This window comes from Cynoglossus semilaevis, chromosome 1, assembly GCF_000523025.1.
Source record: "Cynoglossus semilaevis isolate Cse_v1.0 chromosome 1, Cse_v1.0, whole genome shotgun sequence".
Taxonomy (NCBI): Eukaryota; Metazoa; Chordata; class Actinopteri; order Pleuronectiformes; family Cynoglossidae; genus Cynoglossus; species Cynoglossus semilaevis.
This window is the reverse complement of record NC_024307.1, coordinates 3,848,547-3,874,355: the sequence shown is the minus strand read 5'-3', so window position 1 is coordinate 3,874,355 and position 25,809 is coordinate 3,848,547. Positions and strand designations below refer to the sequence as shown.

Here is a 25,809-nt window from a genome sequence, read left to right as displayed (position 1 = left end):
CCACAAATTAATTTAGCTTAAATTAGTTTCACAATTGCTAAAAGCTGCCAAAAATTTGATTTTTTTTTTGGTAGTAAAATACCCATAAACTATCGTTATTGTAAAGATTTGAGATTTGACAAAAAGCCACATTACTGTAGGTAAATTTGGCACCAATAAATGAAATATAACTAAACGACAACTAAAGGATGTGCTAGGAAAATATATATTTTTATATTTTTTATTCTGGGGACCTGTATTTTAAAAGTCACAAACCTTCACAACCCAAGTCAATAGACATTATTCGTAAACTCCTCGGAAACATGATGCAAGACGACCCAAAAAAATATATCGTGTGCCTTTTTTTAAAAAACACAAATATTAAAAATGTATTAAAAATTAAATTAAAACTAAACATTTTATTTTATATTTCAATATATATGTTTTGTTATTTTGATTTTATTTTGTAAAAAATTGTTCTCACACCCAGGATGGCCTCAGTGTTTATTGGTGCTTACGTCTTGTTGACATTATTCCCTGGGTCCACAGGCCTCCAGAGCTGGAGCTAGTGAATCCCAAAGGCCTCTCCAATGAAAACCTCCAGAACCTCAAGAGTGAAGTCGGCCAACTGGCAGCGCAGCGGTGCGGTGAGGTGAGGAGGGACGCGAACGCAGACACAAACACGTAAATACGTTCATAGAAAAATGATTAATCGTCCACACCCGTTCGTCCAGGTGATGATTTACGAACTGGCCGACTACATCCAGGGTTTCCTGAGTGAACACAACAAGCCTCCTCCACGCTCCTTCCACGAGGAGATGCTGAAGAACCAAAGGAAGCTGCAGGAGAAACAAGCTCTGGAGGAGCAGCGGAAGATTGACCAGCAACGCAAACAGGAGGAGGAGATGGTGAGTGAAGAACACGGAGATGTTACTGTTTCAGTAAACCACTGGATCCCAACCTTTTTGACAATTCACAATTCCCTGCTGACCGCAGAGACAATTTTCATTTCTTTCTAGGATTAGTTTTTGATCATGTTTGTTTAACTATGTTTGAAATACAGATTAGCCAGATTAGTAATGCACAGTGACATTTAATTTTCCCTGATCACATCCTTGATTGTACAGCTAGGCGAGCCTGACTATTCATGTAAGTCAGTACTTCTCAAATATTGGGGCGGGCCCCCCTGTTGGGGCGCAGGGGGTGCCGGGGGGGGGGGTGTCGTGAGGGTCTTCCAATTGAATATGGCACGTTGGACATAAGTGTACCACTGCTGTAATGCTTGATGACAAGCCTCCAGTCACTAGGTGGCAGCAACTTATACAGTGGTTTGTACAGTAAGTGAAAAAAATACAGTTGTTTTTAATTTTTTGTGGGGTTTTTTTATAATCATTATTAAAATATTAAAATACTATTTAGTTGAAAAAGTTGTTTTTATCAGTAATGTTTAAAATCATTTAGTAGACATTTCAGGCGACCCTATTTGAATTTCAGGCGACCTCATGTGGGATCGCGACCTAAAGATTGAAAAACACTCCACACTAATGGAGCCGATAGTGTTTGTTTGTGTTTGCAACATACAGATTTTTTTTTTACATGAATAGCCGTGGTTCATTATAATCACGATTAATCACGATTAATCGCGATTAATTGTGATAAACCACAGCTTCCCAGTGATACATCAGATTTTTTCTTTTTTTTTTTTCCTCATTTTCTGAATCCACTCGATTCAATACAGGATAATGTTTGCTGAGGTATTTGGTTTTATCCCTTTTAGGAGAAAGAGATTATGGCTGTGATCCAGAAAAGAGAGGAAGAGAAACGAGAGGAGAAGAGACGGAAGGAAATGGCCAAGCAGGTCGCTGGACCTCACTGTACATTCAAACACTCCAACTCAGCCTTGATGTGTAGTCATTTTTACAGTCGATGACATTCACAGGAGCGACTGGAGACCATGGAGCAGCCACTCTCAGCCAACCCTTCTCTGTTGGGGAAGAGTCCCCCCAGCCCAAAGGCCGGTCCACCTGACATCATTGAAGCTAAAAAAGCAGTTGCTAACCGTCGTCGCACTACCTCAAGTACACGCCACAGGTACACTGCACCAACTGCACATGTGAAATCAATCAATATAAATCAATAAAATATCAATGTAAGGCTAAAAAGATGAATTTACCTCCCGCAGACGTGACACGGTTAATGAAGAGAACAGTCGATCTCAGGAGGTCCTTCATTTTAACAGCACCGCTTACGGAGAGCTGTTCGTCCACAAAGGAAAATGTTTAGGTGAGAGCGTCGCCGTGTGGAGTCAGTGTCGCTCCATTAAGGTGTTTGGTGCTTTTTTTCTGACTGTGGTTATGTCTCGTCTCAAGGGGTGAGTGAGAGAGTCAGTCGTACCGTTTACTATGGGTTCGAGGCCAACTCGGGAGACTTTGTGGTGATCTACGAGTGGTCGCTGTGTTGGAACAAGAAGATGGGCAAGTTCTTCACCAGCCAAGAAAAAGCCAAGATTGACAACTGTAAGAAACAGGCAAGTAGAGACGATGAAGTCGAATCGGCGTCCAAAGCTGAAACCATGAGAGTATGACTTGATATCGGCGATGTCCGATATTAACTCTTTGCCGATATCGGATATACTGATATTGTCCAAACACTTCATTTCCGATTCTGATATCAACCGATACCACTGTAGTTGCTAGTTAGAGTTGCTGGCACCAGCAATCTGCATACCATCCCCAGATTATTAAAATAGATTATTAAAACGCTGCAATGCTGCCATCTAGTGACTGGAAACGTCATTGTTCATAATGCACTAAAGCCTTTTTAGGTCACATCGTAAGATCGTATTACATGTAACCCAGGCATTGTTATTGTGAAAAAATGATAACGATATGAACAGATTTTACAAAATTATGCTAATATCGGGACGATATTATCGGACATCCCTACTTGATATATTTGTTTCTAACTCCATCAATTTCATCTGTAGATCCACGGGGCGGAAAACGAGCTGAACTCTCTGGTACGGCTGGATCACCCAAACCTGGTGCGTTACATGGCGCTGAGCTCCACCGAGAGGGAGGACTGCCTCATGATCCACCTGCTGGTGGAGCACGTCCCTGGGGTCAACCTGAACCAAAGTCTGATCAACAACACGTCCGTCCCCCTGGATAAACTCCGTCATTACACCGCTCAGCTGCTGGCGGCACTCGACTACCTTCACTCCAACTCCGTGGTCCATAAGGAATTCGGGGTCTCCAGTGTTCTGTTGGACGCCGAGGGCAACGTTCGATTGACGGATTACAGCCTGTCCAAGAGATTTGCAGACATCTGCAAAGAAGACATTTTTGAGCAAGCCCACGTGCGGTTCTCCGAGGTGACGACGATGCCGACAAAGACTGGCAAGAAGGGGGACGTGTGGAACCTGGGGCTGATGCTGCTCGCCCTGAGTCAAGGGAAAGAAGTGAAGGAATACCCAGTGACGGTGCCTGGAACCCTGCCTGCTGACTTCCAGGACTTCCTCAACAAGTAGGAATTTAAAAAAAAATCTGATCAAAGATATTAGTGTGTATGTAAGGTGAAGTGTTGCTGTAACTGTATTTATATTTATATATTTGTTTTGTGTTAGCCTTAGCTTAATAGTAACAAAAACAGAAAAACAGTTAGCACAAATAGCCTAATTCATTCATTCATTACAGTTGCTAAAAGCTCCCAAAAATGATTTTGTGGATTTTGAGGGTGGTTTACCCATTAAATGTCCTTATTTTAAACAGAAACAGACAGAAAGCCATGAATCCCACATTCCTGTAGCTAAATGTGGCAATCAGTATTTATTTTTTCCCAAATGGCTAAAGGTTAGCAAAAATGTAACTGAAAGAAAACTAAAGGTAAGCCAGGAAAATAAAAATAAATAAATACATAAATATATGTATATTTAAGTTGCAGAAGATAATTGTAAATGTTAATTTGACTTTTAAAGCATCCTTAGATTTTTTTTTTTTAGAAATATTAAAAGTAAAACATGTAAACTGTCAGAATAGAATATGATGAAGTGTCCTGAAAGCTAAAGCCACAGAGTTTTTGCTTTTAATTTACGAAAAGCTAAACTATTTATTTCACATCTGAAAATGTAATTCTAACACAATTTTTTACATTAAAAAATGGTGTTTGAAAACCAAAGTCATAATACTATTATACTAGTACATATTGACTAGCGATTGTTTTAATAATTGTTACAGTGAGTACTTTCCAAAACTCTTTCGCAAAGTTGAAACCCTCGAGAGTTTCCCTTTGGGAAATTAATGTTGGCTGAAGTTTTCCAGGAGTTTAGTTTCAACTACTTAACCTTTGGGGTTACCTGAGCATTTGATGTGTTGTTATTTTTACCTGAGTGTCTCTTCTTTTTTTTCCCACAGGTGTGTGTGCATCAATGACTCCGAGCGCTGGACACCCCAGCAGCTGTTGGATCACTCCTTCCTCAAACCTCCATCACCCAGAAACCTGCCTCAGTACCAAGATGCCAGCCCAGAAGGTGACAGTTTACAGATGTTAAAATCTAAAAAAGAAAACCAAACATCTGGTTTCTACCTTATCTGACTAAGAATGAACGGCAGGTTATTCTTCAACTTACAGATGTTTTGATTTGATGTTTGGTATTTATTGTGTTGTCAAAGAACGTTTAGGTTTGAAGTTATTTGTACGTTCACCGACCGAAATGTCAATAGTCTTTAAGAAAATGACAAATTTCTCGAGGTTTCGCGATAAAGCCGTGGGTTATATTTCACGTTGACAAAGCTTTAGTGTGAGCGTCGAAATACAAAAGTCCGTGCATATATTTCCTAATATAGGAGCACTTCTCATTTTCTCATTTACTACCACTCTGCTGCTTGCCATGACATATATGGCCATATATTATATATATTATATTTAGCCACTATGTATATATTTCATATATATATTTCATACTTTATATATATATATTTACATATATTTATACACATCTACAAATATATAGCACATAAAACATATATTTATACATATCTACAAATATATAACATATATGAAATATATATTCATATATATTTTTTATATAAAATGCTGTAGTTTATAGTGTTCCCTCCCTACATCGCGATTCTCCTTTCGCTCACTCAGTACATCGCAGATTTTTTTCTTAATCCGATCTCGCAAAATATTAAATAAAAGACATTATGAAATAATTATAGATACAAAAGTTTTGGCTTTAAAAATGTGGATTCTCGTTTTGAAATTGAGATTAGCGCATTTGCGAACATTCGCTGGTAGCTTTGTTTACTAGACGTGATCGTAGACAGCGTACTATTGGCTAATACAATGCGTAATCTATGTACTATCGGCTAATTGAGCATGCTTTTCTGTTCCTCACCCTGATTGGCTCATGCATCGTAGCGTCTCTCAGCATCTCCCCCTGTCTGTCGGTCGACGACTCGTTCACTTCGCTTTGCGTCGCCATTCTACAACTCTACTCTGTAAGAAATGGTGATACAGTCTAGAGGGGGTTGATAACAGTTTGGGGTAAATATACAGTATATGTAAATAATATAATAATTAGCTCGCCTCTACTTTGTGATTTTTCCCGTTTAGCGGTGGGACTTGGAACACAACTACCACAATAGGAGAGTGATCACTGTATTTAATTAAATTTTCCATCTTTGTCTTCAGATCTGGCTGAGGACTTTGCGTCCTCTGTCCTCCCACAGAGTCACATCCTCAACGCTCCATTCAGCACCGGTGTTCAAAGGCAGTTTTCTCGTTACTTTAACGAGTTCGAGGAACTTCAGCTTCTTGGAAAGGGAGCCTTTGGTGCAGTGATTAAGGTACCTCGCCTACTTACAGTAGAGATGTGCTGTGATGACGTTAAACTGTCAGTAGATGGCGGGCTGCAGTGTGCATACCTCTTACGTCTGCCTTTGTTTTGTTTTTTTTTCTTTCCCAGGTTCAGAATAAACTAGACGGTTGTTACTACGCTGTGAAACGCATCCAGGTCAACCCTGCAAGCAAACAGTTCAGGCGGATTAAAGGCGAGGTGACGTTGCTGTCGCGCCTCAACCACGAGAACATTGTCCGCTACTACAATGCATGGATCGAGCGCCACGAGACGCCCTCTGCTGCGGTGCTGAGCAACTCCGACAGCTCGGAGCCCCTAACCTCACCCGACAATCTCCCCCTGGGCAGAGAGCCGCCGAAGCGCCTCAATGAACTCGGCCTCCCCGATAACGTGGAGGACGTTGCTCCGCCTCCAGCACTGTCCAGCTCGGTGGAGTGGTCGACTTCCATAGAGAAGTCCTCCAGTGCCAGGTGTCCTGGAGGACAGCAGTCTAGCGATGACGAGGACGACGATGACGATGAAGACGATGTTTTTGGTGCCTCTTTTTTGTAAGTAATTTTAACAAACATTTTTCCGCCAAAAATGTTGAAAAGTTGTCAGTCGGTGCAGCGCAGAATGTTTTTTTTTTTTTGCATTTTAGACCTTCAGAAAGCGATTCGGAGAGTGACATCATCTTTGACAATGGTGACGAGAGCATCGATGAGGTGTCGCAGGTTTGAACGTTGTTTCCTTTTTTGAGATTTTTGTTGTAACTAATGGTGTTGTTGTTAGTGTGAAGGACAGAATATAACAGTAATTTGCCTTGCCTCTGTCTATTTTTTTTTTCTATTCAAAATTTCAAAAGTGGACCAGATTGATCACTCTAGCGGCCCCGTTTTGCCCCACGAGCCTTATGTTTGACACCGATGACTTACAATGTTGTTGAATAATATTTGTGGGTTTTTTTTTGGGATCCAATTGTTGTGTTTGATGTGAATGTTAAGCAAATAAAAACAGTGTGGAACTTCACCACTAGAGGTTGCTAACCACTAGAGGATGTTTGGCCCTGGTAATATGTCTGTAGAGCATAAAGCTGAACCATCTTCAGGACTTTATCCCTCGTACTCTGTTACCGTCTTTATCTGCCTTTCAGTGATTAGATGTAGTAATTAAAGGTTAATTAGAAAGTGACGTAAAACTCTGCGTCAACACAGCTGGAGCCGAGCAAAAGGCCGACGTTGGACACCACAGAGAGTACAGACGTGGACCGCCCTCAGCTCATCGCGCACTACTTGTACATTCAAGTAAACCAGCTTGAGCATTGTATCGCATGTAGTTTTTTCTACCACTAGAGGGCTCTGCACTACATATTCATATTGTAATTTCTCCGTCACCACAGATGGAATACTGTGAAAAAAGCACTTTACGAGACACCATAGACCACAGCCTGCACCAGGACCAGAACCGGTTGTGGAGACTTTTCCGAGAGATACTGGACGGCCTCGCATATATCCATGAGCAGGTGCGCTACAGGATTAGCACATATGATGTCACAAATGTGGTCGCTAACGACATTAATTAGCTTTTTTTTTTTTTTCCCACAAAAGGGAATGATTCATCGGGACTTGAAACCTGTCAATATCTTCCTCGACTCCCAGGACCATGTGAAAATTGGAGATTTTGGCCTGGCTACTGACCACCCTGCTAATGTGGTATGGGCTTGACAGGTCTCCGCTAATGCTAGCAAGCTGCATCATAAGCTAATGCTGTAGAATTCCAGAAATGTAAAGAATGTTTGGAAACCATTAAAATGCTGTTACTTTTTTTTTGTGCTTTTTTAATGTTTTATACTAAGTGTGTCAAACTAATTTTGGTTCACAGGCCGCGTACAACTCTTAATTAGTCACGTGGGCCGGACCAGTACAATCATAACATGATAAATTATAAATTAATAAGTCCATATTTTCCCTTTCCCTGATTTGTCTTTATTATTTATTCATGTTTAATGACATGATAATAATTTTACGAAACATATTTTTTATTTTCAAAATTCATCAAGTGGGCCAGATTGAACACCCTAGTGGGCCGGTTTTGGCCCGCCAGCCATATGTACGACACCCATGCTTTATGAAGATGTGATCTATAGCTGTAACTGTTCCTGTCTTTTAGGCTGCAGGTAAAGTTGAAGTAGAGGAGAGCGGCTCTGTGGTGTTGTCCAAAGCCGACCCAACAGGTGCAGAAGTGGAAAACTTTTATTGACATAAAAATAACTATGACTGTTATTGATGTCTGACATACAAATATCACATACACGTCTCCAGGTAACATGACAGGAATGGTGGGCACGGCCCTGTACGTCAGCCCAGAGGTTCAAGGAAACACCAAAGCCACGTATAACCAAGTAAGAACTCTAGACTCTACAGATCTATGTTGTGTTGAAACAAGAGAAATGTCACAAGGCAAAAAACATATAAACAACATATAGACTCCAGCTATATCTGTTGGCGAGCCAGAATATTTTAGGGGTGTAAGAAAATATTGATACAGTGAAATATTGCAATATTTCATTTCATAATAACATCTATATTCCATAGCGGTACATCGTATTTTTTCGCAACAATTAACATTCAAATATTCATGGCGTTGGTTCATTTTCTATATTCCATAGCGGAATTTTTTTTTGTTGTTTTTCACAACAATTAACATTCAAATATTCCTGGCGTTGGTTCATTTTATTTTGCTGTTATTTCTTTTTTCTTATTATTTCTATTTCTTTCAGTGATTACACATGTAGATATCCCTCTGCTCCAATGTTTGTAACACAATATACGTTGTGCCTTTAGTATCACAATATATTGCAATATATCGCAATATATTGCAAAAAAAAAGTATCGTATCGTCCGATTCTTGCTAATACACACCCCTAGAATATTTCTGTTTATTTTGGGATCCAGTTGTGGGCCAGATGAGACAGTTTTGTGGGCTGGATTTGGTCCTACAAGCCACCAGTTGATGATCACTGGTCTAAAGTGCCGTAAAATAAATTCAGTTTTATTTACATTTAATTTAATCACAACTATATGACTTGTCAATTCGGAATGAGTTCATAACAGCCAGATGTTATTTTTATATGTTACCATTAGCAGTGACATGACATTTTTTTCTCGAGATAAACGTTGTTTATCTTCAGGGATGTCCGATATCAACCTTTTACTGATATCCGATACGTCGATATTGTCGAAACAGTTCATTTCCGATTCCAGTATAAACCGCTACCGATATATGCACCCGTTTGCCCCCAAAACAGTGGTTAACGTCTCAGGATCCTACAAGAGACTCCAACATATTTGACAAAACCCAGGCGTTGCGTCATCTGTTTTCATAATTGAAGGAAACACGATAACAAAAAACGATAACAATTTTTACCGATATTGCATAATTATGCTTATATCGGTCCAATAATATTAGTCGGCCAATATTATTGGTCAGCCGATATCCCTAGTTATCACGTACTTTTACTTTCACTCTTATCTCAGTTTTGTTATATTCTGCTGGTTTATCATAGAACTGCCAACGTTACCGTTGTTTTCCACTGATATTCTCGTTGATCGTTTTGTCCTCAGAAAGTCGACCTCTTCAGCCTGGGAATCATCCTCTTCGAGATGTCCTACAGACCCATGACCACGGGGTCCGAGCGCATCACCGTCCTGAGCCAATTACGCGAGGTACGTCCAGTACTGACCCGACGCAGTAACTTGTCTGGTTCTGATGCTGTGTTTTTGCTCACGTCGTGTCTTTTCGTTTTGAAGGAGCCCATCGTCTTCCCTGAGGACTTCAGTTCATACGAACAGGGAACACAGGTATAAACCACTGCTGCACGTCACAGTCACAGTCAAAAAGCAGAGTTCATTTCATTTGTGTCCCTCAGAGAAAGGTGATACAGTGGTTGTTGAACCACGACCCAGCCTTACGGCCCACCACGCAGGAGCTGCTGAAGAGCGAGCTGCTGCCTCCGCCTCAGATGGAGGAGTCGGAGCTGCACGAGGTGCTGCAGCACACCATGGCCAACGTCAACGGCAAGGCGTACCGCACCATGGTGGGACAGCTTTTCGCCCAGAACCTCACGCCAGTGATGGATTACACCTACGACATTGACCTACATAAGGTACGGCGTCGGTCTGAGTCGAACGAGACTGAAAGTTAGCAATCAGCGATGGGGGTGTGTGTTGGCAAGAATCTGGCGATAAGATACGTATCGTGATACAGAAGCAGCGATACGATGTATTGCGATATATTGCGAGGCTATAGGCACAACGATATATCGAGACTTTCTCGAACAATTTAATTGTAGGAAAACTGTCCACAATAAAATGAACCAAAGCAGTGAATATTTGCATGTTAATTATTGATAAAAAAAAAAGAACAATATCGTAAAATGAAATATTGCGATATTTCTGTGTATCGATATTTTCTCACAACTATGATCAGCAATTAACTATACAAATCAAACTGTTGTTCTCCAGTATTTTGTTGAGAAAATGACCGATTTTGTCGGTCATTCTCTTCCACATTTTTAGCATGACTTGAACAGATACTGGGGTCTGTATGTTTGATATAATTCTTTTTAATTCTATTTATTTCCCCTGTCAATCCAGCATCTAAATAACACTTTGATTGTTTTTATTATGTATTATGTAACATATGTTTATTATATGTTCAGTTATAGAATCAAAACTACTGATTGATACATTTAAATATAATAAAAAAATAATAATATAATATAATAAATAAATATATAATAAATTCTTCAATGATGTGACACACAACACAGATTTTTTCTGAGTCATTAATAATCTAAATAATTCCTGTCATTGTTGTAATTATCAGAGAACTGAGATATTTCTTTCCCTCCTATTGCCTGTAGGTGTCACTGCAGACACACTAATCCTCCTCGTCAGTCCTCCCCCACCCCCCCCCCCCCACGCCCCTTCTTCACATTCCCAGGTCTGTTTGTGTTTAATCGATGTGCAGTGATGGCTAACAGAGGCTGTTTGTTTGGTTTCCCTCCAGGGCAGCTTCAACTTCCACGCTGCTAAATTGCAGCAACATGTGTACGAAACAATCACCAGGATTTTCAAGAAGCACGGTGAGTGTGTGTGTGAGTGTGTGTGTGAGTGTGAGTGTGTGTGTGTGAGTGTAAGAACGAGAGCTCATGTTTACTCTCTCATTCAAACCACTTGGACTTGTGACGTTTTTTTTTCAACATCAGCTGCGGTGAGCGGCCGTTGAACAATACACACACTGTTGGTCGGCGTTGATTCCGCGCAGGTGTGTGTCGCTGTTTTTACGCACACTGCCGACGGCGTCCAGCTGCGCCGTTTCAACCGTCCGTCAGCGCTCGCTATCAGCTCCGTCGACGAGGTTTTAGAACCATCTCCTGCAGATGTTGCACTGATGCACGGTGTTTGCCTTCAGGTGCCGTGCGTCTCCAGACGCCGCTGCTCCTCCCCAGGAACAGGAAGTTGTACGACGGCAGCGAGCTGGCCTGCTTCATGGACCACAGCGGAATGCTGATTACTTTGCCCTATGACCTTCGTGTGAGCCCCCCCCCACACACACACACACACATGAAACACACATATACACACACAGTGTAGACATGTCCACGCTTGCAGTGTGAACGCTAATTACTTGAGTGTTTGCATCAGCACTCGCGAACGCAGCAATCAGATCCCGCGACCTCAGGAAACCACGGCGGCTGAGTGACTGTTTCCACACGGGTGATTGACGTCAGGCCGCCGCGCGGCCATCTCACTGTCATCACACACGTGTGTACATTGAGCATCTCCCCTTCTCCTCAGATGCCGTTTGCCAGATTCGTCGCCCGCAACAACGTAAGCCACCTGAAGAGGTAAAACCATTACTACACCGTTACTGCAGTATTTACTCCTCAGTACTGCAACTGCAGAAATACTTCAAATGCCATCATTAATGATGGAAGGAAAAAAAAACACTTATTGTGAAATGTATCAAGTCTAAGAAACCGAGTTCAACTGCTGCAGGGTGTTGGTTAAGTACAGGTAACCACCACTAGGGGCAATAGACAGTGGACAAACGAGGGAAGGCGGTGATGAAAGGATGGAGACGAGTGTCAGGAGTGATGTGTTACAGAAGAAGAGCAGGAAAGTTGGAGGGTCAGGTTTGTAGGACAGTAGTGAGATCTGCTATGACGTATAGGTTTAGAGCAGTGTTTTTCAACCTTGGGGTCGAGACCCCACATGTGGTCGACTAGAATTTAAATGGGATCACCAGAAGTGTCTAGAAATTGAAAAAACAAACCAAAACATTGTCAAACCATTCATTTTTTGATGAAGTCACTTCATAAACCAGTTTGGTATTTTATTACATAAATACCTTGAAACCAGCCTGAAAAAGATCTGTTCCGGCAACAGAATCAAAGTAAATCTGAAATACCATGTTTTAGTTATGAGTAATAATGTCTTTTCATGGAGTCTAGATGTGAGGTATTTAACCAAGTCTGACCTGAATGAACTGTTAAACTCACAAAAGCTCATATTTGCCACAAAAACTATTTTTAATTTAACTTTGCATTGACTTTTGATAATCATTCATTATTTTTTAATTTATTTTTCAAAAATTTTTTTAAGGTGAATGATCTATGTTTCCTCTCTCTGTGTGTGTTCCCTCCCACTGTAGGTACAGCATCGAGCGCGTGTTCCGCCCCAGGAAGCTGGATCGCGCCCACCCGCGGGAGCTCCTGGAGTGCGCCTTTGACATCATCACCCCCGTCACCAACAGCCTGCTCCCTGATGCCGAGACCATTTACACCATCTCTGAAATAGTCCAGGAATTCCCCGCGCTCCAGGTCACGACCACATGCGAGAGCGTCTGTGTTTCAGATGATGCAGCCAGCCGCCGCTGCCGCTGCCGCCGCCGCTACCGCTGCTCCGTCTCAGAACAGTGCGTTCGCGGCTGGCTGCATCATTGTTCGTTGATTTCCCACCGTCACGCGCCTTCATCGCAACCTGTTGTTTTTTTTCCTGTTTCCTGTTCTTCCCACTCACATTCCTAACGTGCCTAAGTATGAGTGTCACTGACGGATTTACAATCTATTTGTTTTCCCATGGAAACTATGTTGTGTGCTGCTCTCTACACTTCCTCCCTCTCTGCTTGACTTTGTTCCATTTCCTTTCCACATTTCCCCTCGGCATGTCGCATGAACCCTGTCGACCTAGGACAGTACAGTGGTTCCCAACACTTCTCTGTCGTGCCCCTCTTGTGTAATTAGGACTATTGTTGAACCCTATAAAATTAAAGGAAATACATTATGAAATTCATTTGACCTGCTGCGGCCCCCGAGTAGTAGCTGGGTGTCCCCTAAGAGGGCCAGCCCCTTACTTTTGGGAACCCCAGACCAAAGATCTGCTCTCAAGTTCATGCCACGTTGACCCTCTACACCCGGGGTGTCAAAATGCATCACCCAAAGGGGCCGAAATTAAAAACACAGGTCCTCAATAAAACATATAAATAAATTCAATCACCACACGTTTATTACAGACACAGAAGATTTGAACTCAGTTTTCACCGAACATCAGTAGAAACCAGAGGTGTGGACTCGAGTCTCATGACTTGGACTCGAGTCAGACTCAAGTCATCAATTTGATGACTTTAGACTCGACTCGACAAAATGTAAAGAGACTTGGAACTCGACTTGGACTTTAACATCAATGACTCGTGACTTCACTTGGACTCGAGCCCTTTGACTCGACAAGACTTGATACTTTCTCCAAAACACAAAGATTATAAAATAAGTTATTAAGGAGCGCTGTGTATCTGTCATTGTGTGTGCGTCTGTGTGTGTATGTGCTGTCGGCACAACATCCAATCAAATTAGACCCACGTTGTTTTGACGCAATAATATCGAGCCAAACAAATTGCGGGGACAACCAATGAGAAAGAGCTGTCGAACAATGCGCGGGTTAGAGAAAATGGTACCAAAGATCGTGTTGTTCGGATTTAAAAACTACGATATGGTCAACAAAAAACGAGTGTCAGTGAGTGGAAGGACTCGAAACAGAAACGGCAGGACTTGGGACTTGACTTGACACCTTTCAGTCTTGACTTGGATTCGACTCGGACTTTGCCTATTTGGACTTGAGACTTGATTCGGACTTGAGTGCAAAGACTTGAGACCTGCTTGTGACTTGCAAAGCAATGACTTGGTCCCACCTCTGGTAGAAACTCAATACGGCCACACGTGAGTTCTCTGCCGGGCCACATAAAATGAGTTGGCAGGCCGGCTTCGGCCCACGGGCCTCAGGTTTGACACATGCTCTACACCAGGCGTGGGCAAAGTTTTTGACTCCTTGGCCACAATTGCCCTAAAATTGAACCGGGGGCGGGGGGGGAGATGGGGGCAGGAGCAGATAGTAAATGTAAAAGTCATGCTTAAAGGTTAAAATGCTAATATGCTTTTATCATTTTCCACGCCACCTATTGGTGAAAGGTGGGTATTGCAGAGAAAAGGCAGAAGTGATAATGATAATAGAAATAAATTGTATAATTTGGAAAAGTTTGGCGGTCCGGATTGAAAAGCTAAACGGGGCCACCTCCGGCCCCCGGGCCTTAGTTTGCCCACGCCTGCTCTACTCTGTGATGGGGTCTTTTTGTTGTGAATGTTTTGAAGAGTCGAGCCGAATGAGAGAACCGCCCACATTAACACTGAGGCTCAGTCATTACAGCTGGGATGGTTAATGGTTGTGTGTGTGTGTGTGTGTGTGTGTGTGTGTGTGTGGCTTGTGACCACAGGAAAGGAACTATAACATCTACCTGAACCACACCAGCCTGCTGAAGGCCGTCCTGCTCCACAGCGGAGTCCCCGAAGACAAACTGAGCCAGGTGTCCAACATCCTGTGTGATGCCATGGTGAGTCCAGGTCACATCTGCTTCACAGATGTCATTTTTATATATTTTTTTATCTCTTGTTTTTCAACATTTTCACAGTGTTTTTTTTTTTTTCCCTTATATGGTCATGCATCACTTCCTTTGCCTTTTCCTTTCTCCTCCGTATCCACCGTAGAGCGAGAAGCAGACCAAGCGTGAAGTGGAGGCAAAGTTCTGCAACCTATCACTGTCAGCCAACAGCGTACGTGTCCTCTGGGTGTGAAAATGTTTAGTCTTGCGTTATTGTGCGTACAAACCCCCGTCATGACCCCTGACCTCTCCCCACTGCTCCCCCTGTGCCCAGTTGCACACAGTGTACAAGTACATAGAACTGAAGGGGAACCTGCAGGACCTGGTTCCACAGCTGACACCGCTCACAAAACACAAGACCGCCGTCACTCAGCTGGCCAAGCAGGGCCTCAAGGACCTGGAGGAGGTCACGGTGCACCTGTGCAGACTGGGAGTCAAGCTGCAGGTGAGCGAACGAGCGTTCAAAACCAGCGTCAGTTTTTCTTATTTTCCTCCTTTCTGATTGAGGGCCGTTCTTCTCCAGGTGGTGGTCAACTTGGGTTTAGTCTACAAGGTGCAGCACCACTCAGGCATCATCTTCCAATTTGTAGCTTTCATAAAGAAACGCAAGCGAACGGTACCGGATATTTTGGCAGCTGGAGGGCGCTATGACCACTTGGTAAGTTCTATACGTTCAAATCGAATACATTTTTGTCTAACAGTCGGTTCCATTGTGTAGCGTTTACCACACCTGCCTCGGAAGCAGAGAGCAGAGAGTCCTGGGTTCGATTCCCAGAGGAACCACATGCTTGGTGCTTGCTGGGGGCAGCCTTTTAACAGCATATCTGCTGCTAACATAACTATAATTTTCCCAAATATGGGATCAATATAGTACAAATGTATTTATTTTTATTATATTTATTATTATTTGATGTTTATTTTGGAATCCAGTCGCAGGCCGGATTGCGGATATGCCGTTGTTGTGGGCAAGACTAACGTTCGTCATCGGCGTATGCTATGATTTATGAATTTAATTTAATTATTATTATGGAAAAATGTAAAGACTTAACAATGTCCGTCAAAGGATTGAGAATTTTGATCCAAAAGATGGAATTATTATTATGGAAAAATGTAAAGACTAATAAATGAATGCAAAAATACCTTCACAATCGATAGAGGGCACTGAGATGGTGATTTAAACATTGTGTTTTGGTGAAATGAAAACTTTCCCACAGGCTGTGTAAATGACCGCGTTTGTGTCGAGTGTGTTCAAGCAGTGTGTATTTATCTGTCTATGTGTTGAAAATTCAATCTGATGATTTATTGGACTTCGTCTGTGAACGTTGTCATTTCTAGAATTTCTACCCGTTGAAAACACAGCCGCGAAGATTTTCCTCCGTTACGTAACTTTTTCACACGTCTTCACACGTCTTCTGTGGTTTGTTCTCTCAGATAATGGAGTTCAGGGGGCCGTCCTCCACGCCCTCGGCTGTGGGGGCCAGCCTGGCTCTGGACAAAGTGTGTGCTGCTCTGTCTAACATGGAGGAACAAGTGAGCCACGCACACACACACGCATCACCTGACGTCCCTGATTATTGTAATAAATCAGCAGCAGACACGAGTTTTATATTTAATGATGCCTCATTACAGCGGTGGGGGGGGGGGGGGCGCCACTCTGCCACTTTTAGAACCCTGTTAATAACTATGATCACGGGGACACTTGACGCCACGGTGGTATTTATGGAAGCACATCATCATCATCATCATACGTTTGAGGATTTCAAGATTTTTTTTTCATCCGAGAAAACCTTCATACGCTGTAGAAACACAGGACTCACGTCTGTTTTCTTCGAGCCTTTTATAAAACTGGTCTTTGAACGGTCTGTCCCTGTCTGGACTCAGGTGACCGTCAGCTCCTGTGATGTCCTGGTGGTCCCAGTGTGTCATTCCTCCATGTCCAGAGCCATCAGCGTCGTCCAGAAGCTGTGGAGCACCGGCATCTCTGCTGACATCGCTTACGACGTTTCACAGGTGTGTGTGTGTGTGTGTAAGCGACAGTCGTTTTAATGTAAATACTCAGTGTAAGGCAATTGTCATTAAATGTCATTGTGTGTTACTGAATGATATACATTCTCTCATATATACACATATACACATATATGTATATGTATACATATGTGTATATATGTATACATATATGTATACATATGTGTATATATGTATACATGTATGTATATATGTGTATATATGTGTAAATATGTATACATATGTGTATATGTGTATATATGTATTCATATATTTGTATATATGTATACATATATGTATATATGTGTATACATATGTGTATACATGTATACATATATGTATATATGTGTATACATATGTGTATACATGTATACATATATGTATATATGTGTATATATGTGTAAATATGTATACATATGTGTATATGTGTATATATGTATACATATATGTATACATATGTGTATATATGTATACATATATGTATATATGTGTATACATATGTGTATACATATATGTGCATATGTGTATACATACATACCTTTTACATGTGGCGACAAATAGACCAGATCCGCAGCTTTAGTCCGTCCTCAGGAGACTGTTCCACTCGTTTAGCCTTTATTAGCCAAATATGGCTAAACCTATACCACATGTGGCCAGCAGAGGCTCGCAGCACGGAGCCGCCTGTTGCCTTCAAGGCGCTGAATTGTCATTGAGAAAAAGGAAGTCTTAAGGTTTTCATGTTAATGTGGAGTCTCTCTCACACACACACACACGGTGCATATTTGCCGAGGAGTCAAAAAAAAAAAATACTGAAACAACATAACGGTAGAAGTCCCAAAACACAGCACACAGAAAAGGCTCCAACCCAAACTCACTACAACATACCTGAATATATTAAAAAAAGAAGTGAAATTAGCTTCATTTTCACATTATTTCAGTCTAATTTTCTTCCCAGCTTTTTGGAACTGTCATATCCTGAAGTCCACAGCTCTGAAGCTTGGCTTTTAAAAATCCCGTGGTTTGGACTGTTGTCACGTCACTCATTAAACTGCTTTGTTTAGCAGCCGAAAGGTCTCACAAGTCAAATCAGGAAACTTTGCCGTTCGACTCCAGTGAATGATTAATGTGTTCAGTGAGTCATTACCGTCCTTGTGTGGGTAATTTAACTTTTTATTTATTTTTTTTTTTTCTTCTCGTGTTGTGTGTGAAGTCTCAGGAAACATTGCTGGACCATTGCAAAGTGGCTGGAATCACCTGCATAGTCCTGGTCTCTGACAAAGAGGGGAACTACGTGAAGGTGAAGTCGCTTTGAATCACGGCACGAGTGGCAACGAACCGATGAGCACAAATGGTGAAAATCATTTTAAAAATTTTTTTTTTTTTTTTTTACATTTTCAGGTGAAATCTTTTGAAAGAGACAGACAGTCGGAGAAGCGGATTCCCGAGTCGGACCTGGTGGACCACATCTTTCAAAAGTGTCGGACCAAGTATTTTGAAGAGCGGAACATGAGGTGAATACTTTTTGTTTTTTTTAAGTTCACATGTTTGTGTACGAGGTCAACAAGGTCGTTTGTGTGAATGCTGCCCCTTGTGCCTCCGCAGAGAAATCCCTGAAAGCCTGTCTCAGAACCCCAAAGGATCGCAGCTCAACACCACAGGTAACTGTGTTCAACTCCACGTCTGATTAACAGCGTCACGCCTGAGAGTGCGTCTCGTATATTAGACGGTTTAAAGCCGCCGGTCAACAGTTCCACTGTGTCTGTGTCCGTACAACCCGGCGGTGACTCCACCAAGGTTAATGAATGTGATATCGTCAGAAATCACGACTGAGCCCAGTTGAGCAGAACAAACTGAAAATGACAAAGAGCCCGACACACTGGAGCGTCGGAGTCGCACCCACTGTGACACAGACAGCGTTAACTGGCTACAGCTGCTGCCGGCTTTAGGAAAAATAAAATAAAAAAATAATAAAATAAACAGTTACAGTAAGTCTGAGGAGACAGTGCGTTCATTCATCTTGTGCGACTTCATCCTGCTGAAGTTGGAGTCAGCAGCAGCAGCAGACGCCGGCCCGAAGGTGGAGTTCACGCTGAAAATGTCAGACTTTCGTCACACGGACAAATATAGAGACAAACAACTGTTTGTGACTAAAAGTGAAGTTTGGAGTCTCTCCGTAACCTCAACTGCCTGTCACAGCTGTAAAGTCACAAAATCAGTCAACACTGTTGTCAAGGTGTTGTCAAGGTGTTGTCAAGGTGTTGTCACGGTGTTGTCACGGTGTTGTCACGGTGTTGGGCTCTGGTCCATTCCTCGTGATGTAATCACAGAATTTCAGTCTTTATTTATAAAACAAGTGAAGAATGAAATTAAAACTAATAATATTGAGCAAAATCGTAATCTAAAAATGAAATATTGTGAATTCCTCGCCGTGCCTGTGGCTGGAATTTCACCTCTGAATTTAACCCATCCATCAAAATGTGGAAAAAACTCCTCACCGTAGACTTTTATTTTAAGACATTCATACCCTAAGCCAGTATTTCTCAAATAGTGGGGCGGGGGCGTGATGGGCTTCCAATGGAATATGGCCCCCTGGTCATCAGTGTACCACTGCAGTAATGCTTGAATGATAACGAGCCTCCAGTCACTAGGGGGCAGCAGCTCCTACAGTGGTTTGTACAGTTAAAAATATACATGTTATCAGGTTCTTAATAGTATGTGGGTCTGAGGGAGGGGGGGGGGGGGGCGTCAAAACATGTGGGCCGTATTTGGCCCACGGGCCATATGTTTGACGTATTCGCTTTAGTTAATAAAGCTATTTAAACTGTATCAGTAGCTGGACTCACACTCACTCTATTTATTTATTTATTTCTTCCAGGTTGTTCAGAGCAGCATGGCGGCAGCGTCACCATGAACATGAACGTGAACCTCATCAGCCCTGATAAGCTTTCTGCCAATGCTAGAAGACGCTATGAGACGCAGGTACACACACTCACACATGCGTCACATAAACTAAATACATGTCCCAGACCAGGGGTCACAAACTCAAATAATGATGGACTAAACTATAATTTCATTGGAGGACCAGGTCAGTGTTTGAGTGTTTGGGAATCCTCCTCATGTCTGGTTTCACTGAAAATGACAAAAAAATTTGAGACTTAATAATCTCGTCTTCCTTGTTTTGTTTTTTGTTTGTGTACGTCTCCTTAACTCTGACTCAGTTCTCACACTGTCGAGTCGGGCGGTTCATGCGTATGAATGGTCCGAGACTTTTAATGTGGCTTCATCTCAGCCAGGGATAGATAGAAATAGAGTAAAGTAGATTTTTTTTTTTTTTTTTTTTTTCCCCGAATTCCAGGAGATAATGAAGAGCAGTTCATGGACGAGCGCAGTGACTGATCGCATGAAGTAAAACTAATGAAACTAAAATGAACAGTGAAGCTTTGACTTAGTGCTTTAGAGGCGTGACAGGAGCAGAGCCTGGATGTGAATGTGTGGGACTGACGGGGTCTCTCTCTCTCTCTCTCTCTCTCTCCCTCCCTCTCTCTCTCCCTTTCTTTCTCTCTCTCTCCCCCCCTCTCCTTTCTTAGATCCAAACCAGATTACAAAATCTTGGTAACAACTTGCAGAACAAGAGCAACGACATCGAGGTTCTGGCGGTAAGTCATTCGTTTGTTTACCCTCTGTCCCTCCCCAGCCCGCCTCCCTCATTTCCCCCTCACCTTATCTCTCGCATCCATGTGTGAAATCACAGAGTGAGTAAAGCGTTTTGATGGGCTGCAACAGTAAACATCACTGGGTCCAGTGACTATATCATTATTTGCCTTTTTGCTTAAGCCTCCCCTCGTCTCCCCCGTCTCCCCCGTCTCCCGCCCTTATGCCCTTGCTCACTGGAGGTTAGATGACTTGCGAATTCATTGCAGTTGCAGAAGTGTGACATATTTGAGGTACACAAACGTTGTACGCTGTATTGCGTTTGTTTGTGCTCACGCTGTAGTTACACAGTACGTCCACACGGAGTGCTAGAGTGAATAATGCCTTTACCATACACTGCTGCGTGTTCCAAATCAACGTGTCGTCTGTGTCGGGGTCTGGAGAACATCAGCGGAGCCAAAGTCAATCAGAGCCGTGAACTCAGGCCTAATCACCTTCATACCAGCCAGCAGGTGGTGCTGTTCGTCGGTTCCCAGAACCATTAAACCCGGAACCATATTAAGTCCCTGCCTGGACGTGAAGTTCTTTTGATCCGACTTGAGAGTGTTGCGAAAGTGGATTTAAAGGTTGTGTTTTGGCCCCGATTTCCTCGTGTCGCGAGGATTACGTAACCTCGGTCGGTCATGTACGCGACGGTGGATATTTATAAGGACGTAGTGAATGAAATGTTCCAGTGTGAATCGGGCACTTCCTGTGATGACGTGGGATTATGTTGTTCGGCTTACACGGACTTAACCTTTACACAAGTGTTTTTGTTTAGTTTGATAATTAACTACTGTAGCTTGAGTTAAGCTTCTTGGGTGTGAGATGTTCTGAATATATGGCAAAAGTACAAAAGTAAAAAGAACGTATTTGGATCGAACCTAGTACTATACAGATACTTCTTTAGCTCAGGTATTAATAGATATGCAATGAACTGGAAGGCAGTGGTAAAATAGTTGATTGGTTGGTTCGTGCAGAAGCTGAACCCAAACCACAGTTTGGACACCAAGCTTACAGCCGTTTTTATTTTCTACCCGTCAACAGAAGGTTACTTTCGATCGGAATGCCCTTGAGCCAAAATGAGGTTCGAAATCCGACTGGCGGGTCAGTCCAGTATTGGTTGGTGTGTAGAATGCTGGGCCAAATAATTGAAATAAATTGTATAAGAATACATTTTTATTTGATGTCTGTCGCCATCTAGTGTGCGTACCGTAACTGGGCCATGGGCCATAATTTGCAGAAGTCTACATTAGACAATATATCAGTGCAAAGGAAAAAAAATTAAAGTTAAATAAATTTAAGCCATGTGTACAGAAAGTGAGCAGAGCTTTTACACCAGTTGATTTCAGTTTTTGCTCCTGTCGTCGTGGTGATATAAAAGTACCTCCGTACTGCTGAAGACTGAAGAAGTGTGACGCTGAACTGCAGTAGAACACAAAACATCGACTAAATACGCAGCTGGTTATGGCGAAAAGTCGTTATGGAGTATCGGCCCCTGGATTGGCACGTTTGGAGTACGAGTGTTTTAATGAAGTAGCGGGTGCGTCCCTAATGTGCTAAAAAACAATATTTTCTTTTTTCTTTTTTTTTTTTTACTATCATAATATTGTTTTATAACCTGCCGCTCCATTGTCAACTGCTGTGACTGTTTGTTTGTCTTACAGGTGGACCTACAAAGGGAAACGCTGATCAACTTCCTGTCTCTGGAGGTCGGTCTCTTACTTCTCTGTTCCAGAACATTGTACATTGAGTTCATAAAAAGGGGTTTCATTATGAGAAGAGAGGGGAAGTGGAAAAAACCCAGTTCAGGACTCCAGACAGGAAGAGGGGATCCCGTCTCCTTCCTCACAGTCCTGACTGCAGTGGCCTGGAGCGAGGGAACACCGCGGTCTGTTAGACGCTCCAACTTTCACTCTTAGGAAAAAAAAAATTAAAAAAAAGGCTCCTATTTGTGACAGACACGCAATATGGTTAACAAAACACACACTTAGGAGGTGTTAATATTCACATTCCGATGTCTGAGACTAGCCATAAAAACCTGCGTTCACTTCAAAATGACTTTAATTACACCGTGGAGAAACACTGAAGCGTGTTCTGGTATATGACTGGACCCCCCCCAAGGGTCTTAAGGGTCCCATACTGTATAATGTCAACACCTGACTGTACGTGTCAAAGTGAATAAGACACATCATCACAGTGTGTGTGTGTGGAACCAGGCTGACCTGCAGGAGAGGCCTGTTTCAAACACGGCAAATTAGTCCGAGTCACACAAGGAACCGAGGAGGTCTGTGAACCCACTGCTTCGCTCCTCGGCTACGGCCGACATGCAAAAATATACTTCAAGGCTACGAAAAGAAAAAGCCCATTCATTGTGACCAACCCATCAGTGGTACTGTTCCTGTTAGGTTCAGTTACCGTTCGACTCGTAGCGAAAGGCACTTAGTGAGTTTTCACTCTTCAAAGCGCCGCCTAGCCGTGTTTGACTTCTGTGAATGTTAGCGCATGCTGTGGTGTCGTGTAGCCAGGAAGTTCTTTTCTAATTTTTTTTTTCTTTCTAGTTTGACAATGATGAGCTGTTCAACAGCAGCGTGAAGACTCTGCTGTCTCATCTGCCCAAGCAGCGCTACCTGAAGTCCATCTGTGACGCCATCCATCAGTACAAAATCACCAAAAGGTCATTTGTTCTGTTTTATTACACTAGCTACTGTATTAGCGCTACACTAGCTTTGCACTACTTCTGCTCTACAACACACATCTTCTAAATTAGTGCTACGCTGTACTCCTCAGTACTAGCTCTGCACTACTTCTGCTCTATAACACACATCTTCTAAATTAGTGCTACGCTAAACAGGACTGGCTCCGCACTAGCTCTAACCTACGCAGCATTAGCGCAATGCTACACACCACTAGACTACCACTGGCTCTACAGTACACAGTACTAGCCGTGCACTAGCGCTAGTGTCGAGCCATCCCTAGTATAATATTGGTGAGGATTCCTCCCTTCCCATAAAGTAGGTCTGCGGTACAAGTCCAAGTTAGTTTACTGACTACTTATTAGCATAGTATTCTAACCAAGTAACTTCGTTAACCAGCACCAGAACTTGTGGTATGCACAAGTGACTTCAGTTAGCAACCACAACTGACGACTCAGTGACAGGGTCCATTTCCTATAAACGATCTGCGTTATTAACTCTGGCAAAAAATCTGATGTCAATAACCACGTTGTTCTGTTATCGTTCTCCCAGCTGTCATGTCTCTGTACCAAGAAGATGGGAAATTAATTACTCCAAACATTTCAAGCATTCTTCCACTTAAATTATTACAACAGCAAAACTAACAAAAAGAAAGAGGGAAAAAAAACAGGACAGGAATCTCAGCTGGAACGCTCATGAACGATGATTAGAGCCTGGTCTCTGCTGCTCACTCCCTCGTGGACTTTTACTACAGACGAGGTTTTACTGTAATACATTCAAGACCAGTGAAAAAATGAGTGAGGAAAAGGGAGACTTCCTTTTAAGGGCAGTTGCCGCCGCAGTGGCTTTGACTCGTGTTCCAGGTGAACAAGTGACAGAGAAGAAAAACGACCGTAGAACATCCAGCAGTCGTAGGCTGAAGTTGTTACTTAGGGTGAAATGTTTAGAAGTTTCTAGAACTCCTAGAAACGAGGTCGCACGGGAACTAGTTGGCGAGCGGCGCAGACGAACATGTGGTCTCGTGGACCTATATGCCGAAGACGCCCTTGTTCACGTGTTACACACCGTACATCGGAATGTGTTCTATTCGCTTTCATTGATGGAACATTATATACTTTTTTTTTTTTGTCTCCTGGTATGTGTCGTAAAAAACGGAATGATTTCGATTTTATGTCTTTTCGATGTGTGATAGTGGATGTTGTTAACTTTGGAGTCTCCTCAGTTTTTTCAGAATTTTTTTTTTTTTTTTTTCAAAGTTGAGCTGCTGTAGTAATAATGCGTGTGAGTGCCACATTGAGCGCAACCCTGTGAGCAATTCATGAATGAGATGGTCTTCCTCAGTAGAAGGAAGAAGGGAAAAAAAAAATCAAAGCCTCCCTTTCCCCTGGATTCCCATGCTCCTCTTTGGTGCAGTTGGTTTTAATTTCCTGTCTGTGCTGTGTGTTTGATTTGCCATTTAGGGGGAAGAAGAAAAAAAAAAAGGCCTTGCTGATTAATGAGCATCAGAGAGGCAACAATGGATATATTCATCATGTGTTTTTATATGTTTGTTTAGTTGTTTTCAGCGAACGCGGGGCGCAGGGCGCAATTGAGGCCAGATGAGTTGAGCTGAAGGGCCCATGCAATCACCTGGCTGCGGCCAGAGCATAAACTAAACTGATCCCAAAGGCTTTGCAGTCAGTGAGCTTTCTATTTCAGCCAAAACCACGGTGGGCCAAGGCTGCGTGTTTAACGTTGCAACACTCTCTGGTAGGCCGCCCTGCTGCCTCGTCTGGTCACTGTCTCCAGCACAGTTTTAACAGCACTCGGGAGTAATGCAGTCATGTGAACTTCACATTAGATTAATGGCGGCGCTCAAAAATATTCCTACGTGGCGTGTGACTCATGGAGATGGTTGTATGCTAACACTTTGGCTTTCCCGGTGCCAAGTGTGAAAAATCCCAATTTCCTAATTATGACTTGGATTTCGAGGTGGAAGCTAAAGTTGGAAACTTAGAATAATGATCTTTCCAAAATGATATAAACACGGTATTAGGGATTTAAGTAACGCTAACCACCTTAGAGGCTTTAACGAGCTGAGCCCATAGTACGGCTAAGAGTGATTAATGAGTGTTCATTATACAGCTTTTGTGTTCTACAGTTAGATTTACGACGAATGAAGTGGTCAGATCAACTGTTCAGAAATCTAATCTCTAATTTTACTTTAATGAGACTCTGTCACATGGCCATTAAGGCGAAGAAAAGGAAAACGACCTCCTTTCACGTGTTCACCTCGCGGTTCGCTAATAAGTAGCCCACGTGGCCGGATACGGATCCTGGCTGTCATTTGGGAGCCGCTGGTAGAAATCTGAACGAAAACTTAAAAAAGATTCTATTCCCATGAGTTCTACCAGTTCCCTGAATACAGTATTGACAATGGTAGTGACCCCTGGTGGCAGACAAAATAAATATTTTTATTGCTAGTGTTTGCAAACAACAAGGCACAGAGAGTGTGCATCTGTCTCCACTGACATCCGAATGACTAAAATCTGGTTACGTATTTAACGTTAACATCAATGCTAAGTTAAAGATCACTATGGCAACTTCCGAAAATCACTCCTGTCCTTA

General features: G+C 42.5%; 1 protein-coding gene across 2 annotated transcripts in view; it reads left to right on the top strand.

Annotated features, from left to right (window-relative positions):
* eif2ak4 (eukaryotic translation initiation factor 2 alpha kinase 4) overlaps positions 1-25,809 on the top strand; it is a 31,657-nt gene that overhangs the window by 4,220 nt on the left and 1,628 nt on the right. For both annotated transcript variants that reach the window (XM_008321652.3, XM_008321577.3), the window contains exons 5-38: positions 1,757-1,837; positions 1,919-2,070; positions 2,162-2,262; positions 2,349-2,506; positions 2,966-3,504; positions 4,392-4,507; positions 5,674-5,828; positions 5,948-6,387; positions 6,480-6,552; positions 7,033-7,122; positions 7,218-7,340; positions 7,426-7,530; positions 7,988-8,051; positions 8,140-8,219; positions 9,442-9,543; positions 9,628-9,678; positions 9,747-9,983; positions 10,889-10,964; positions 11,294-11,415; positions 11,680-11,729; positions 12,536-12,704; positions 14,648-14,764; positions 14,919-14,984; positions 15,087-15,257; positions 15,336-15,470; positions 16,244-16,342; positions 16,694-16,822; positions 18,027-18,113; positions 18,215-18,327; positions 18,419-18,474; positions 19,692-19,795; positions 20,404-20,472; positions 22,174-22,218; positions 23,068-23,183. In XM_008321652.3, the coding sequence (XP_008319874.1) occupies positions 1,757-1,837; positions 1,919-2,070; positions 2,162-2,262; positions 2,349-2,506; positions 2,966-3,504; positions 4,392-4,507; positions 5,674-5,828; positions 5,948-6,387; positions 6,480-6,552; positions 7,033-7,122; positions 7,218-7,340; positions 7,426-7,530; positions 7,988-8,051; positions 8,140-8,219; positions 9,442-9,543; positions 9,628-9,678; positions 9,747-9,983; positions 10,889-10,964; positions 11,294-11,415; positions 11,680-11,729; positions 12,536-12,704; positions 14,648-14,764; positions 14,919-14,984; positions 15,087-15,257; positions 15,336-15,470; positions 16,244-16,342; positions 16,694-16,822; positions 18,027-18,113; positions 18,215-18,327; positions 18,419-18,474; positions 19,692-19,795; positions 20,404-20,472; positions 22,174-22,218; positions 23,068-23,183 (4,391 nt within the window). The remainder of the gene's footprint in view (positions 1-1,756; positions 1,838-1,918; positions 2,071-2,161; positions 2,263-2,348; positions 2,507-2,965; positions 3,505-4,391; positions 4,508-5,673; positions 5,829-5,947; positions 6,388-6,479; positions 6,553-7,032; positions 7,123-7,217; positions 7,341-7,425; positions 7,531-7,987; positions 8,052-8,139; positions 8,220-9,441; positions 9,544-9,627; positions 9,679-9,746; positions 9,984-10,888; positions 10,965-11,293; positions 11,416-11,679; positions 11,730-12,535; positions 12,705-14,647; positions 14,765-14,918; positions 14,985-15,086; positions 15,258-15,335; positions 15,471-16,243; positions 16,343-16,693; positions 16,823-18,026; positions 18,114-18,214; positions 18,328-18,418; positions 18,475-19,691; positions 19,796-20,403; positions 20,473-22,173; positions 22,219-23,067; positions 23,184-25,809) is intronic.